This window comes from Muntiacus reevesi, chromosome 2 (assembly GCF_963930625.1).
Source record: "Muntiacus reevesi chromosome 2, mMunRee1.1, whole genome shotgun sequence".
In the NCBI taxonomy this organism is placed as follows: Eukaryota; Metazoa; Chordata; class Mammalia; order Artiodactyla; family Cervidae; genus Muntiacus; species Muntiacus reevesi.
Genome location: NC_089250.1, coordinates 65,174,269 through 65,189,717, shown reverse-complemented (window position 1 = coordinate 65,189,717; position 15,449 = coordinate 65,174,269). Strand labels below are relative to the sequence as shown.

Genomic DNA, 15,449 nt, shown 5'->3' with positions numbered 1-15,449 from the left:
AGGCTAACGGGTTACATTTTTTCATTATCTGTATCATGTGCTCTTAAATTTTTATGATGGATGTATTAACTCCAAAGTCATCCCTTTTGCATTAAATTGGACAATACAAAATAAATGCCAAACTACTGAGGGAAATAAAGCTAAACGAGAAATTCAAGTTTGTAAAGTAAAGAAACTATTGAACGCCTAACATATGCTGGGAATTTCAGCAGTTTCTTTACATTTGATCCTTTCAACAATTCTAAGGGGCTGTGTGCCTCCATTTTATAGATGAGAAAATGAAGACCCAGAGAGGCTAAATAACTCATGTAATGGTATGATTTCAACATCTGTGTTCTTTCCACTGAACTCAACTAAAACTTACTTAGTGCTACACAACTATCCTCTCATCTTGTCAAGTGAGAGGCACCAGCACCTGCCTCAGAACTCTGTGAGTTATAAATAGGACACGGATACTTCCTGATTAATTCAACATTCTCTTCTGGAACCCAGGATGTATCTCCTGTTCTCTACCTTACATATTAACTGAGCAAACTATGTTTGACGTGAAAGCCAAGTCAATATCATGGGTTTCATTTTTTTTTCTTAATGTTTTGTTTGCTTTACTAAAGAAGAGAAACAGCAGCATTTGTACGACGGGCAGTCCTGTCTTTGCACTATTCTATTATGCACAGATTTATTACCATGGTTTGGTTAAATAACACCATTCCCCCAACAACACACTTTAAAATTTCAGTTGTCATGGTGTATTTACTCAGAGTAACTGCATCAACAACAAACCTTGCTGCTAACTTTGGTCCACAAATCACTATGTAAAAAACAGAAGGGCATCATGATTAGTGACCACATCACTTCTTTCAAGGTTAGTAACTGGTCACTGTTATTCAGTTCACACACAGGCAACAAAGTGTTCAGTCGTGTTGTCAGTCTCCCAGTGTCAAAATCCACATAACATTTTATAAAAATAAATAATCAAAACAGGGAACTGACTGACAAAGATGAAAGAGCAACAAAGAAATTAAAATTAATGCTGGAAATGAAATTCACATGAAACATAAATGGGGCTGTACAAGAGACAGCTGGCTGTAGGGATGAGGACCCTTGTCATGTTCTTCAAGAGACTCTGGATTCATAGCCAGAGGGAACTTAGTGAAGGCTAACTTATCAACATAAATGAAGAAAGTGGTTGTGATGAAAAGAATGACAATGTCCTAAAGGAAGTGATGCTGACCAAATTCACTTTAGACGAATGCTTAAGAGATATTTCACAACACTGAAAGCACAAAGGAAAAAATGTTAGAAACTGATCCAAAGTTAGGAAGAAGTGTGACAAAGATGGAAAAGATGCAACAAGCTTTGTTCAAACCACTCTTGATAAGTCTGTTACAGAGAAATAAACATTGTAACTCATGTTTCTAATTTATGTTAAAACATGCTAAATAAGTCTTTATTTTACTTTCTTTTTCTAATACAATTGTGATCAACAGTGAGTTTTTCTTTCTTTGACAAAAAAATTTTAAGTTACAGAACAACCGTAACTTTCCCCACTGATTATTAAGATCACTTTGGATGGTTTTCAGCTTGACCAGTCATTTTTACAGTCCTACACTATGCAAAGCAAGGACGGCTGTATTTTTTTCAAACAGAAAACCTGTAAGGCTACAATTTGCATATGAAATATCTAGCAGTACTTTGCATACAGTGGCTGCCTCAGTAGTGTGTAGAGTGTGGTATGACCCCGTCAGCTTTCAGTCACTACAGCATCAAAATGGCTATGTTTGTTTAGTAGCCATAAGAATGTAAGCACAGGAGCAGAAAAGAATTTATAGTATTGTTCTGTTCACTTTCAAACACCTAGAAGAGAATGCTCCATAAATAACTGTTAAATACACTAAAGAAGGTAGAAAGAATTATAAAACTTGAGTTTCCAACTCTCATACAGAAGTTATTACATATAAAAACCACATATCACTGAACATCTCAAGACACTCAGAATCACTGAATTCAGATAGTGGAAGCCCTTACTCATACCTATGTCTTTGCTTTCCCCACTGCTCCCCCACTCATTTTTCATGAGAATGTCAAGGCCCACCAGCTGAGATTTCTCTAAAGACAGAGAACTTGTTTAGTAAGTCTGGGTCCTACAGCTAAAGCTTTCTGTCTCCTAAGCAGGAGTTCTTACTGTTACTCACTCACTCACAGCAATGCAAAACTGAAATCAAACTGATGACAATTTTAGGGCTATTTCCATCCTTCACATCCTGATGGAAGAGGGTGTAATAGGAAGTAACCATCATCATCCTACGTTTCCAGTTCTCTCCTGTCTCCACTTAGAGGACCTACTGGAAATAAATTATCATTTCCCCCACAGGGCTCCACCTTTCCTGAGCTATCTAGTTCCATAATGAACACGTTCACTGGCTCCATCTTCCAAGTACCATGCCTTGGAGAACAGCAGAATCTCTCCCCAAGTCCCAACTTGTAACAGATTTCACACCTGTGAGGAATTCTCCCATATGTCCTCTTTCTGCTTCTTCTCAAAGCCTCTTAGCCACCTGTCCTTTCTCATGCCTCACCCAGACCGCTGTCCCAACTGCATCCTGCCTCTTCCAACCACTCCTTCTCCAACATGGACTATTCTCTCTTCCTAAAGCTGAGCTCTGGCCCCATCAGGCCTCTGTTCAAAACCCTGGAAAGGCCACTGAGGTTCGGTCTACTTGGTAATGAATGATAACGCAGCATCACTCTCAGCACTCGCTTTCAACCGTCACCGTCTCCTTCTAACCCCATGGGCCTCTCTTTGAAAGCAGCTGGCCCTGCTACTTTGCATGGCCGTTGGCAGGCACAGGCCTTCCCTCTCTGATAGAAACCATCAGTACCTCATTCCTTTACAGCCCTACGATGCTCAGGAAAGTGCCAACACACCTGAGCCAGAAGCCTCCTGAGGGCAGAGGGAGCACAGAGCTGGGAAAGCCCCAGTGCTGTGCCACAAATGACCATCCCCGCCGTCCTTTACAGGAACCGGACTCTCCTCTGCTCATGTGCAGAGTTGGCAGTGAGGATGCCCAGAATCCTCAATCGAGTCACACAACCATTAAAACGACCCAGGCATCTGCCAGGCCTGTCCCTGTGTGGATGTCAGATCAGGCACCTTCCGCTATCCATTCGGCTCTGACCACAGCAGTTCCACTCATCCCCTTTTCACGCCCTCACTCTATTCATAGGCAGGGCAAACACCTCGGGGGCAAAGTTCCTTCTGTCCTCATCTTGCACACCTTCTGTTCTATCCTCCAACTCATTCCTCTGTCTCCAGGGGGCCTTGCACTCAGCTAACCGTCAAATGCTCTGGTGACGGAAGGGTTTGTGGTATGCTTCTTAGAGACCTGACTATGATAGAATTTCCGACACTAAAACTAATTCTAAGGCAAGAAATTAGCCTGAAGGAACCCCAATCACATTACAAAATGCAGTCATCTACCCAAAAAGCTGGACTTTCTAAAGATCTACTAAAAATTTCTAAAATTAAAAAAAAGAAAAAAAAAATTCCACAGATTTTATATTACCTTTATAATGAAAAAGAATCAGGAAGTACTATTTCTAACAGCTGCCTCATTCTTTGTTCCCTCCCTGCAAAATAAGAGAGTTTTCTTTTAAAAAGCACATTAACTTCTACTTGTGGGGAGAAAAAGATGTGCAGCAAACCCAAGGGCTGACACTCGAGGCACAGTTCTGGAAGCACCCGATCCATCTCATCTCACTGGACTGAACCGCCAGGTCCAGACCTGAACCCGGGAAGCTAAGCCTAGAGTGTGTGCTCTGAACCACCATGCTTTCCAGACTTGTGCAAAATCTCAGGGACTGAAAATACTAACAAGACTTCCTACTTTTGCTATTGGCTTGTATTTAGAACTCAGAATATAGATACTAGAACTGGGCGGGGGGGGGGGGAGGGTGTGCCAAAAAGAAGTCATGTGATCGATCACATTAATAACTTCATACCTACATGATCTCAAGTAATCCTCACACACGCCTATGAGGTCTTACTATTAGTGGCCATACTGTACAGTGAGGAACCTGGGGCTCAGAGAGGTCAAATGCCATGCCCCTGGTCACACAACTTGCAAGTGACAGAGCTAGGATTCATACTCTGGAAGTTTGCTTTCAAACCCTAGCCCTGAATAGCTAAACTAACTATACTAAAGGTCCAGGGAAGCTGAGTGACCTACTCATGAACTCATATCCTAATTCAAGTCTACTGAATCCAAGTGCTCGCAAGGAAAAGATATGGAGTGAAGAAAATACGCTTTTAAGTTATATAGACCTGGGTTTATATAGACTTACTTATCAATTGTATCTACTTGGACAAAATTAGTCTATCCTTTTGAGTCTTAATACTGTCATCTTAAATACAATACCAAATACATATAGTCCTTAAGGACCTAAAATAAATTAACAGGAAAAGAAGCCAGCAGAGAGGCTGGAGCCGAATAAATCCTGCTTCCTTTGTGTCTCCCTTTCCCTCCCAAAGCCTACAACTACAGGACACTGCATGATTCATGTGGGACTCAAATAAATGATGAAATGCCACCCAGACAAGCAACGGCTTGAGTATTCCCAAGAACAGAGAGACAACTCTAGAATCCCTGGGTCCTGTACCTGGGAGACAGGTGAGAGAGTCAATTCCTAGGCAGGTTGATAAGAAGTCTGGGGGTCCCCGAGGAGAGAGGAGTCTGGGGTTCTCAAGGAGGAGATAGGGGTCTGGAACTCTCAAGGAGGAGGAAAGGACAAGCTTTTTTTTTCCTCTACATTCGTTAGTCTTAGTCACATAAAACGTTTTTTTTCTTTAAGCCCGGAACTGAGGATTACACAACAAACAGCTCCGTTTAAACTCTGCTAAGGATTATATAACAATGTACCCTGCTTGAGGGCAGTCTCTCCTTCCTGAAAACCTTCTGGCTGACGCTGTTACCTTAAAATGTAAATTGTGGGAGTGGGTCTGGCAAAATTTTCACAAACCTGAGGCATTGTTTTGATTTATTGTAATAATTAAAAAGTATGTAACTCCCTTGCTAACACTAGCAAGGGGGGCATTCTCCATCCCCCTTCTGATGTCTAGGTCAGAAGCTTTCTCTGTCCCTTGTCTTACTTTAATAAAACTCAGCTACACAAAAGCTCTTGAGTGATCAAGCCTGGTCCCTGGTCCAGCAGCTAAATCTTCTTCGGAGATCACGAATCGTTCACCATAAGCTATCACAGGTATATAAACTCAAGAAAAGTCCAGTTCTAAAAATTCCTAAACTCACACATTCTAAAAGATTAGAACTGCCAAAGTTCCACAGGAAAATTTTTATTCCAAGGGTAAACTCTATAAAGCTGTCTGCAGACAAAGAATTACTCATGAATTAACACTGCAATATAAATGGACTATTTAAATTTGGAAATAAGTTTCTGGAAAAACTCATCAACATTCTGAAAGGATCGTGTAAAATATTCTGGTAATTGAAGTCTGAAAAAGACAGAGAGAAGACAGTGAGTTAGCTCAGACGAATACACACATTGGAACCTTTTGGTACGTGTTTTCATCTTTACAAACTAGAGAAAGAGAAATTATCTTTGGATCAGCATCATCCTCCACAGTAAAGGAATATTGCCTCTATTGTTAATGTCTAGACATACACACACAAAAAACAGAAACCTAATGGAGCTATTTTCAAATCTACTGCTACCACAAATCCCCCAATGAGTCTGACTGCTCCCTGAGTGCAGAACCATTTCTCACTCCTCTCTGCTCCGTCCTATACTGTCTAGCAGAGCTGTTTACTCATAGCATATGTCTGGCAAATGTTTACTGAATTGAAATTCAACACTTGGCTTCAAACATCATCTTTCAGAGCTCTCCTACTTGCCCAAAGGTGTTTTTAAGAAATCAGCACTGTTTACCAATGAACTTGAAGTTAGAGGAGAGAAAAGAATGCTGGATAATTCCCCGATGCTGTGCAGAAACCTCCAAAGGACACAACACAAACACTGCCAGAATCCGAAGCAGGAAATATCTTGCTTTTCAGAGTGACCCCAAAATTGTCTTCTGTCAACTCCAAGTAAAACAACAATGATCTGCAGTCTGAAAACACTTATGCCACTCTTAGCAAGCCTCTAACCTCTAGTTTCACAGAAAAGTTACTCTACCTTAAAACACATATAAACTCAGATCTGGAAGGGATCATGAAAGGTATACAATAAAGAGTTGCTAAATGAATGATATCATCATGTATGCTAATCACTGTTAAATTCTATTGCAGACATGTGCACAAAGTACCAGAGGAACAAGGACGGAATTGGCTACATGTGCCCAGACAAGCTGGCAAAGATGTCAGAATGAGTAGCATTCTTGAAGAGTAGGTTCACCACGTACAAGGGGCAGAAAGACATTTTAGGCAGAGGGACAGCAGATGCAAAGTAAGGGGAACCAGAGCATCCAGAGGGGAAGTTGTTACGAGTGGCCAAAGAATACGGTACATGTGAGGAAATGGGACAAAAATCTGGAAAAGTAGACTAGCTCACATTATAAAGAGTACACCACGACAGGACTCAGACTTGATCCTCCAGGCAATGGGTGTATATGCAGTCACATGAGAACTGTGCCAACCAGAATTCAATCACAACCAACCAGAAGCCAAAGAACCAAATAATGTTTCATCTTACTCCTCTTCAAAGGAAAAAACAACATAGCTTTTAAGAAGGACTTGGCAAAATTCACATACACGCATGTACACATTACCTGAGGATATTCTTGGTTCAGTAAAGACCAAAACTAATTTTCGATGACAGCTGACACCCATCCAAAGTACGTCCCCAAACCACATGAATATTTAATGAAACTGAGTTCCAAAAGGGCTAAAGGACTTAGTCAAGAGCCTATAGTAGTTAACGGCAAAGCTAGGACAAAATCTTACCCGGGGCAATTCCTAGTTCCCTAGAACTCTAAACAAGTTTGTTGTTCCTTTCCCTTGTGCGAGGAAAGTCTCAGAAAGGCAGGAGTGAACCAAGGAGAAAGTGAAAGTGAAGTCGCTCAGTCGTGTCCAACTCTTCGCAACCCCATGGACTGCAGCCTACCCGGCTCCTCCGTCCATGGGATTTTCCAGGCAAGAGCACTGGAGTGGGTGCCATACAGAGCAAAAGGTAGGGGACGAGATGATGAACAGCATGAATGCTAGAACCAGGCTTACACGCCGCAAGCACTAATAAATTCTCACCATCATTTATGATCATCTCTCTGAAGAATCACACAATCGCTGGTGGTTCACAGCAACCCCCACTGCAGCTTTTCACATTTGATTCGAAAGTAGGCAAAGACCAAGAGCTGTAAGCATGTGGTGATGTCTCTACCTTTGGGGGGAGGGCTCTTGGAGTCCTCCATAGACAGCTTCAGCTGCTGGATGAACTCGCCGCCATACACGCTTCTTTCTTGCCAGATGTTCAGCAATCTTTCTAAAGGTTTTTTACAGCCTTCATCTGCCTCTCTGCCCAGAAAAGATGAAAAGATATATATAGAAGCTTAAGATTTTTTATTTTTAATTAGGACAGATTTACTTAAAAAAAAAACAGAAAACACCAACAACTAACTACATGATTTACATATTTAAAAACAGAAGGAAGACTAAGGTACATGCTGTAATTAATGGATACTCAAAATTTCACCAGAAACGATATTCTTCCTGTGGCGTGTAGGGAAGAGAGAGGGATTATGTTACAAAAGTAATCTGTGTCTTTTATCCTCTTTGAAAGGCAAACAGGGCAAAAGCCAAAGGCTCATTTTCACTGACAGAAAATTATCAAAAACCAATCATATCAATTGTGACAGCATGCTTTTTAGAATGCATTAACTTAAATCTAGTGCCAGACATACTGCTGAAAAATCAAGGCAGGCTAAAACTTTTTAGGATGAGAAAAAAAATGATTAAAATCAAATGTTTAAAACAGGGAATACATTTGTAACAACTCATCAATGCTAACACACCAACACCTCTAACATGCACAAATACAATTGTACACATATATATGTCAAGACTAATCTCAACTTTATATTCACTACTTCATAATTATTTTCATTCCTTGCTAGGTCTACATTCCAGGTTCACACAAAGGTGTTGAGCAGATAATCTTAGAACACACCGAGCATAATACAGTTCTTTGTAATTTATATCTGAATGAAAGCAGCTAGATAGTTTTATTCTTGACATGTTACTCTTCTTAAAACAGACCATTTTTTAGGGCAATGACCATAGCTCACACTCAGCCTAAGACAGTTGTTTACCATAAAGTGTCGGACAGCAAGTGGAAGCGTGGAGGGAAGACTTTTCGAAAGGAAAAGAAATCTGAATTGTTCTATTCTGTGAAGCACTGAGGGATTTTACACAACATATACCCTGACATCTTAGCATCTAAGTCAACAGCTTTAACAGGAAACTCAAGAAGTAGTGAATGAAAGTCGCTCAGTCGTGTCCCACTCTTTGCGACGCCATGGAAGGTAGCCCCCCAGGCTCCTCTGTCCAGGGGGATTCTCCAGGCAAGGATACTGGAGTGGGTTGCCATGCCCTCCTCCAGGGGATCTTCCCAACTCAGGGAAGTTGGAAAGTCCTGCATTGCAGGCAGATTCTTTATCAGCTCAGCCACCAGGGAAGCCCTCCATGCCAAGTTCAACTTAGGTGGGAATTTCACCCACCACCAGCCCTGACAACACTTTTAAAACTTAAAAGATGAGCCGAGGTTTTGGCCTCATCTGGTCAGAGTGTATTACTTACGAATTATTAGTGGCAAATTTCGCTAAATTGGGGGGTCAAAGTACTAATTAAATCAGGATACATGCAAAATTAATTATTCTTTTGTTCGGCCTTTTTTTTAATAAGTCAGAGGTCAGGATGAGGAAAGGGGGGTAAAACTTTCCACTGATAACTTATAAAACATAAAGATATCACCTTGATATTTATAAGAAAAACATCTCTACTCCATCTTCAAAATACATCTAGAAGCAAATTACTTCTCTTTCTCTGCTATCAGCCTGGTCCAGGTCACCATCATTTCTTGTCTAATGACGACAGCAGCCTCATTACTAGTCTCCCTGCTTCCACCCTGTCCTCCAACTATCTATTCCTAAGTTTGAAAACTCCAATCCTAACTGTATTGTGAAGGCAGTTCACGTCACCTTTTCTCCACACTTCCAACAGTTTTTCACATTCTCCCTCAGAATAAAAGTGAAAGGCCTAATAAAGCCAACAAACCCTTCTCAGGCCAGCCCGTCGTTTCCCTGAGCTCACCTCCTGTCCTCACTCTCCCTTCCCTCCCCAACAGCTCCCTGGCCCTTCTGCCTCAGGGCCTTTGCACCTCGCCTGGAACCACATTACCCAACACAGCTCAGGTCGGGCAAGGCCATTCTGCTCTCCTCCTTCAGGTGTGTCTATTCACACAGCACCTTACCAGTGAATCCTTTCCTAATCTTCCTATTTAAGAGTACACTCCTTACTCCTGCTTAATTTTTCTCCATAACATTTACTAGTTGGATGTGCTATATGTACAGTTTCCCTGTTGTTTATACTCTTTCCGTTTGAATGTAATTTTCACAAGGGCAGGGATGTGTCTTCCCTGCACTGCTATATGCCCAAGAATAAGCACAATAAATGCTGAACTGCAATGTTTTTAATAAAATTTTAGATAGGTTTCAGTAGGCCAGACAATTAGTTAGCTGTCAAAGACCATTTTACCACATGGAGGTCATTCACGTCAGATGTCAATTCAATTAAATATTCATCTGCTCATTCATTGGGGTTTGTGAAATACCGTACTTGGAATACACTGAACAAGGTCTAGGTCCTCACCTCTAGAGCTTGATCTAGCAGCACCCCACCTCTCCATCCATACCTTCACATTCTAGAACGCTCAACCGTATTTTCTACTCAGCATTTTGCTGCCACTGGTGAATGTCACTGTGTTCATGCTATCTCTGCTCCCTTGAATGGAACCCCCAAAATGGAACAAGGTAAAGAGCAGGAAGCTGTGAGTAATTCCGGTAGCTGAAGTCTACAGGGAGTGTGTGGAAACAGCAGAAGAAACTGGAGGGATAGAGACAGAGTGGCCTGAGACCATACAGGACCTTATTTTGTTGTTAAGTCATTACGGCCTTTATCCTGGAGGCAACAAAGTCCCTAATGTGATCAAATGTAGGCTTCAGGAAAATGAAGTCATTATAACTATTGTAACAAAATCACAACTAACCTGAGTTTAACTGGTTGGTATTTTAACATAAAATCTGTTCTCTTGGAGCTTCCCCAGTGGTCCAGTGGTTAAGTCTGCCTTACAATGCAGGGAATGTGGGTTCGATCTCTGGTAGGGGAACTAAGATCCCACATGCCAAGGGGCAACTAAGCCCACGTGCTGCAACTAGAGACTGTGTGCCACAAGGAAAGAGCCTGCTGACACAATGAAGACAGCTCACAGCCAAATAAATAAAGATATGTATTTTAAAAATTAAACAAATAAGATCTGTTGTCTGTAAATTTTCTTAAAAGAGAAACCAATCACGACAACAAATTCCTGTCAAGGATTTAGTTGAAAGGATTGTGAGGGACACCTACCCAAACACCACCCACCATTCCTGCAGCTGGTGGTTTGGTGCTCCATGAAGGCTGACAGCACAGCCGCAGTCTCACTACTGGACAGTGGATACTGATGCTCAAATCTGTTATCACCAAAAGATTTTCAAAAGGCTTTCACCATTAAAGGCTAAAGCCAAAAGGGCGCTCTAGCTTAATGAGTGAATTAACCATGACAGGCTGATTCCTTAAGCACTATAGTAAAACAAAGTTTTGCCACCTAAGGTCCAAAGACAGAGACACAACAGTCAAAAAATCTTTTTACAGATGGGGCTTTGCTGTATATAAGTAGCTCCAATGAAGTGGAAGTCACTTTAGCACCTGAACTGGATACAACCAAAGCAATAAAATCATTTTATGACAGGAGGAGCTATCTTTTCAAGTTGTACTAATTCCATTCTAATTAGAGATATTTAAGTGAAAGAGCACCAAAAAACCCCTTGCCACCTATCAATGAATAAACTGAGAGATAAGTTATTTTGTGGAACATATATAACTTATTTTGTGGAACATAACTTATGTATCTTAATTCTAATTAATTATAAATTCAACCACTGAAAATCTGCTCTAGAAAGTGAAAAGTATGTATTACACCCATGTGGGACTGCTGACTGAAGTGTCAGCTGGACACCCGAGGGCCCGCCAAGCCAGGTTATGGGTCTTCCTTTGCAGTTCTAAGGGCACTGCCTTCCTCGGTACACCCACTGCAGCTCGTGTTTCTCTCTTATCCCATGCCCAGCAGGCCAATGGCGGGCCTACTCAGGACAGAAATTCTAAGTACACTCAGCACTTCCAAAAGCACCTCATGTAAGGGCAGAGCAAAAACAGTCCTTTGCAATTGTGTTTAAAAGGTGATGGATAGGGAAGCCTGGCGTCCATGCAATTGCAAAGAGTCTGACATGACTGAGCAACTGAACTGAACTGAGAAAACACTTAACACGGCAGGCCTGATACTGCTGCCCTGAGAAAGGCCTGCTCACAGGGCTGGCCCTTGATTGGCATCTGGGAACCTGGATTTCAGACATGGTCCCATCACGTCCTAACAGATAAGGGTGGCTTACTGTGCTTAAACCGTTTGTACAAACAGCATGGTCTTATGCTGAACACCTGCTTTTCTTCTGGGAGTCTAGAATTTTGGCCAAGAGTGCCTGTGACCAACCCCAACAAAACCTCTAGGTACTAAATCTCTAATGGGCCCCCCAGGTAGACAACACTTGGCATGTGCCATCCCAACTCAAAGTGGGAGGAACTGAGTATGTTGCACGGGATTCCACCATGAATGCACTCCTGGGAGTTTATGCCTGGTCTCCTCTGGACTGCACCCCTGCACCTTTTCCCTCTGCTAATTTTGCTTTATATCCTTTCACTGTAATAAATCACAGCCATGAACACAACCACACACTGAGTCTGGTGAGTCCTCCTAGCAAGTCACCAAACCTGGAAGTGGTCTTGGGGACCCAAGACTGTTATAACAGGAAAAAAATATGTCTAGAGGGATAATTCCACATTCATGTCTTCAGAAATTAATTTCCTACTGAGCTTCCAACTATTTCATCCATCCGCCTACCTGGCAACACCCCTTGGAATATCTATTAGCCATCTCAAACTTAATATAGCCAAAACAAAATTCCTGATTTCCTCTACCAATTCTTTACCCCAATCTTCATCACAGTAAGGAGGGCCATCCAGTCATCCATACTCATGTCAAGAACCTAGAAATAGGCACTCTTTGACTTCTCTTTTCCCTCACTACCAGCTCCCACTTAATTCCCACAAATCTTATCAATTTTACATGGGATTGGGCCACACAAATCTATTCATACGCATTTAATAAAGCTGTAATCTTCTCACTGCTTCTGAGTCCTAGCCAATGTCATCTCTTGCCCATGCAAGTGCAACACCCTCCATGCCCATGTCCCTGCCCTTTATAATTCACTCTCCACCCCGAAGTGGAGGGATCCTAGAACAAAAGTAATTGGAATACATCATTCCCCTGTTTAAAATCCCTCAGTGACATCCCATCAGGACAAAATCCTAACACTCTCCCAAGGCTCACAGGGCATATGTGACTGTCACCTGGCTACCTCTCTGGTTACTTAAACTGCTATTCAAATTATATCTACTCTCAGGAGCTTGGGTTCCACCCTGTAGCTTAGATGGTAAAGAATCTGCCTGCAATGCAGGACACCCAGGTTCAATCCCTGGGTGGGGAAGATCCAGAGGACGGCAACCCACTCCAGCATTCTTTCCTGGAGAAGTCCATGGACAGAGGACCTGGGGGGCTACAGTCCAAGGGATCAAGGAGAGTGGGACACAACTGATCGACTAACGCTTATTTACTTCTAAGCTGGGCAAGCTTTCCCTGACTTGAGAGCTCTTCCTCCACCCCACCCCACCCCAGGTGGCAGGGGGTCTGAAGGAGAAAGTAGGAAATTATCATAAAGAAATTCCTAATCAATTTGTCAATATTGATGGGTCTATCTTTGTTCATTAATTGGCCACAAAAAAACAATACAGAGAGCATTTCTCATTGTTGATAAGGTGTCTCAGGATCAAAGTGGACTGGCTGAACTTTCTATTCTAATAATGGGGGTGGGAGTAGGGAGGGAACTTAGAAACATGGGGATCTTGGAAATAATATCCAAACAGAACCGTAAAAGAACTAGAAGAATGCAAAGAGGAAAGGTAACAGGCCTATTTTATTTTTTTTTAGGATCAGGTCTATTTTCCCCACATGCCATGGAATTTGCCAAGACATGTTTACAATGTCTCCTCGATAGGATGAAACCAAGTAGAAAAGGAATTTTAATCTTGGTATTGCTCATCCCTCTTCTCCCACCCCTTTCTACTTATCCTTTTCTGATTTGGGGGCAGCTAATGATTACTGTTCAATGTTTAAGGGAAAATGTATGTTATCCCTATAGGAATTATTTTAGTCAGCTTCCTATGCTCTAAATTAGTTGACTTATTCAGTGACTATTTACTGTATCCCAGTGACTATTTACTGTGTCTGTGCCAAGGCTCTGCAACAAGGTTGCTCAGCTCTTGGGACACCACTGACATCAAGACTAAGTGGTGTCACCTGAGCTACATAAGCCAGCAGCTCTATGCCAGACGCTGCACTAGATGCCTGGAACACAGCAAAGAACAAAAAAGAGACAGTCCTTCTCTTCACAGAGTTTATAATTTAGTATACTCCCATGAATGAGCAAAGACCGCTGTTTAACTTTAACCTCACAACAACTCTAAAGAGATAGGTGGTAACATCCCCTTTTAACCAATTATGAAACTCGGGTTCAAAAAGCTAAGTAACATATCCAAGGCCACTCAGACAGTGCTGGAGGTAGAGCTATAGCCCACATCTAAGAAACCGTGAACTAAATCTCTTCAAAAAAACTGCCTCTCTCCAATTTCAGAAGGCTACTCTAGTAGTCTGCTCTAAGTTTATTCACTGTTATGAGGATTCCATATGTTTTCAAGTTCCTAACACATTCTGCTTTTTCAGTAGCCATGTTCACAAAAAAAGTCACTTGGCAAACAAATATTTTGTTTCCATCTCTATAAAGCTAGATGTCATTTCTTAAAAATGTTCTGAATTTTTCATTTCATTCTTTCAAACTTTCCAAATCTTTCATGGAATGCCAGAGTTATTTCCACACTTAAGGTCTTTCACTTACACTCTAGACCCTAGAACAGTTTTTGTTTAACCCACTAGTCTCCTGCTGCCAGTTTCCTTTGGCAAAGATGTCTACTTTCATATGTTTACTTAGTAACATTCTAGTGAAAAGTAGTTTTTCTTTGCTTCTTCTGGGCAGCTCAGTGTCAAAAGCAGTTTGCTTTTAAATGAATAAAAATTATTTGTAAAACTTTTAATGAAATGTATAATTTCCATGATCTCAGCTATATGCATACCCTACACTTCCATCCTCTGTCACAAAACACAACAGTGGCAGAGACTTAATATGATAGAGCCGGAGAAGCTTCACACTAATAATTACTATCTTTGCAGTTACAATAATGACTACTATTTTTAGTAAGTCAGACATCCAGACACCCAGAAGGAAGTTAATAAAAACAAAGGCATAAGCAACTAATTTCTTGCTAAATAGCACAGTTTTGTTACTGGAAAGTTCCCTTGTACAATTTAGCTTTGTTTTTTTTGACCATAAGCTAATGAGGTAATTCAGCCAAACCAAGGAAAATACCATATTCTAGAAATAAATTCAACAGTGAGTACATCTAGGAGAAAAGATGTGCTTCAAGTGCTAGACTGAATCCCTTCAATACAACAAAATATCTACATGTCTGACATAGTTCTCAAGGGCCCAGGCAAAATATAAAACCACAATTTGGCCTCTCCAACACTCTCTATAAAGTACATCTCTTTGAAGTATGAAGCTGGTGAGTTACAAAGGCTATCACAAAAAAAGAACAAAAAGGAAAAAGCAATGCATTTAAAAATAAAACATACCTGGCAACGTGAGAAAAAGCATCCACAAGGACAGATTCAAATTCCCTTGTGAATTCAGGTCCTTTCCTTTTACTGTTTTGAATGACATCGTTGGCTAAGTATAGAAAAGTAAGCTTTCTATTTGATTTGGCTGGAAAAAAAGAAAAGATAATTTAGCTTACACCAAGGAAATTCTCAATCCACAATTCTTTTGCCTTACGCTACTCCTAAAGAATACTCAGGCAAACATTATCCACTTGAGGTCTAGACTGCTATGTTTGAAAACAAACAAAAAAAAAACACAATTTAAGGAACTCCTGGAGGTGTGTCTAGTAAAATAGAACTGAGAATAC

General features: G+C 41.2%; 1 protein-coding gene across 1 annotated transcript in view; it reads right to left on the bottom strand.

Moving 5' to 3' along the window:
* RPRD1B (regulation of nuclear pre-mRNA domain containing 1B) overlaps positions 1-15,449 on the bottom strand; it is a 56,057-nt gene that overhangs the window by 35,278 nt on the left and 5,330 nt on the right. Inside the window, exons 2-3 of the mRNA XM_065921983.1 lie at positions 15,118-15,247; positions 7,387-7,520 (exon numbers count right to left, since the gene is read on the bottom strand). Coding sequence (XP_065778055.1) covers positions 7,387-7,520; positions 15,118-15,247 — 264 coding nt within the window. The remainder of the gene's footprint in view (positions 1-7,386; positions 7,521-15,117; positions 15,248-15,449) is intronic.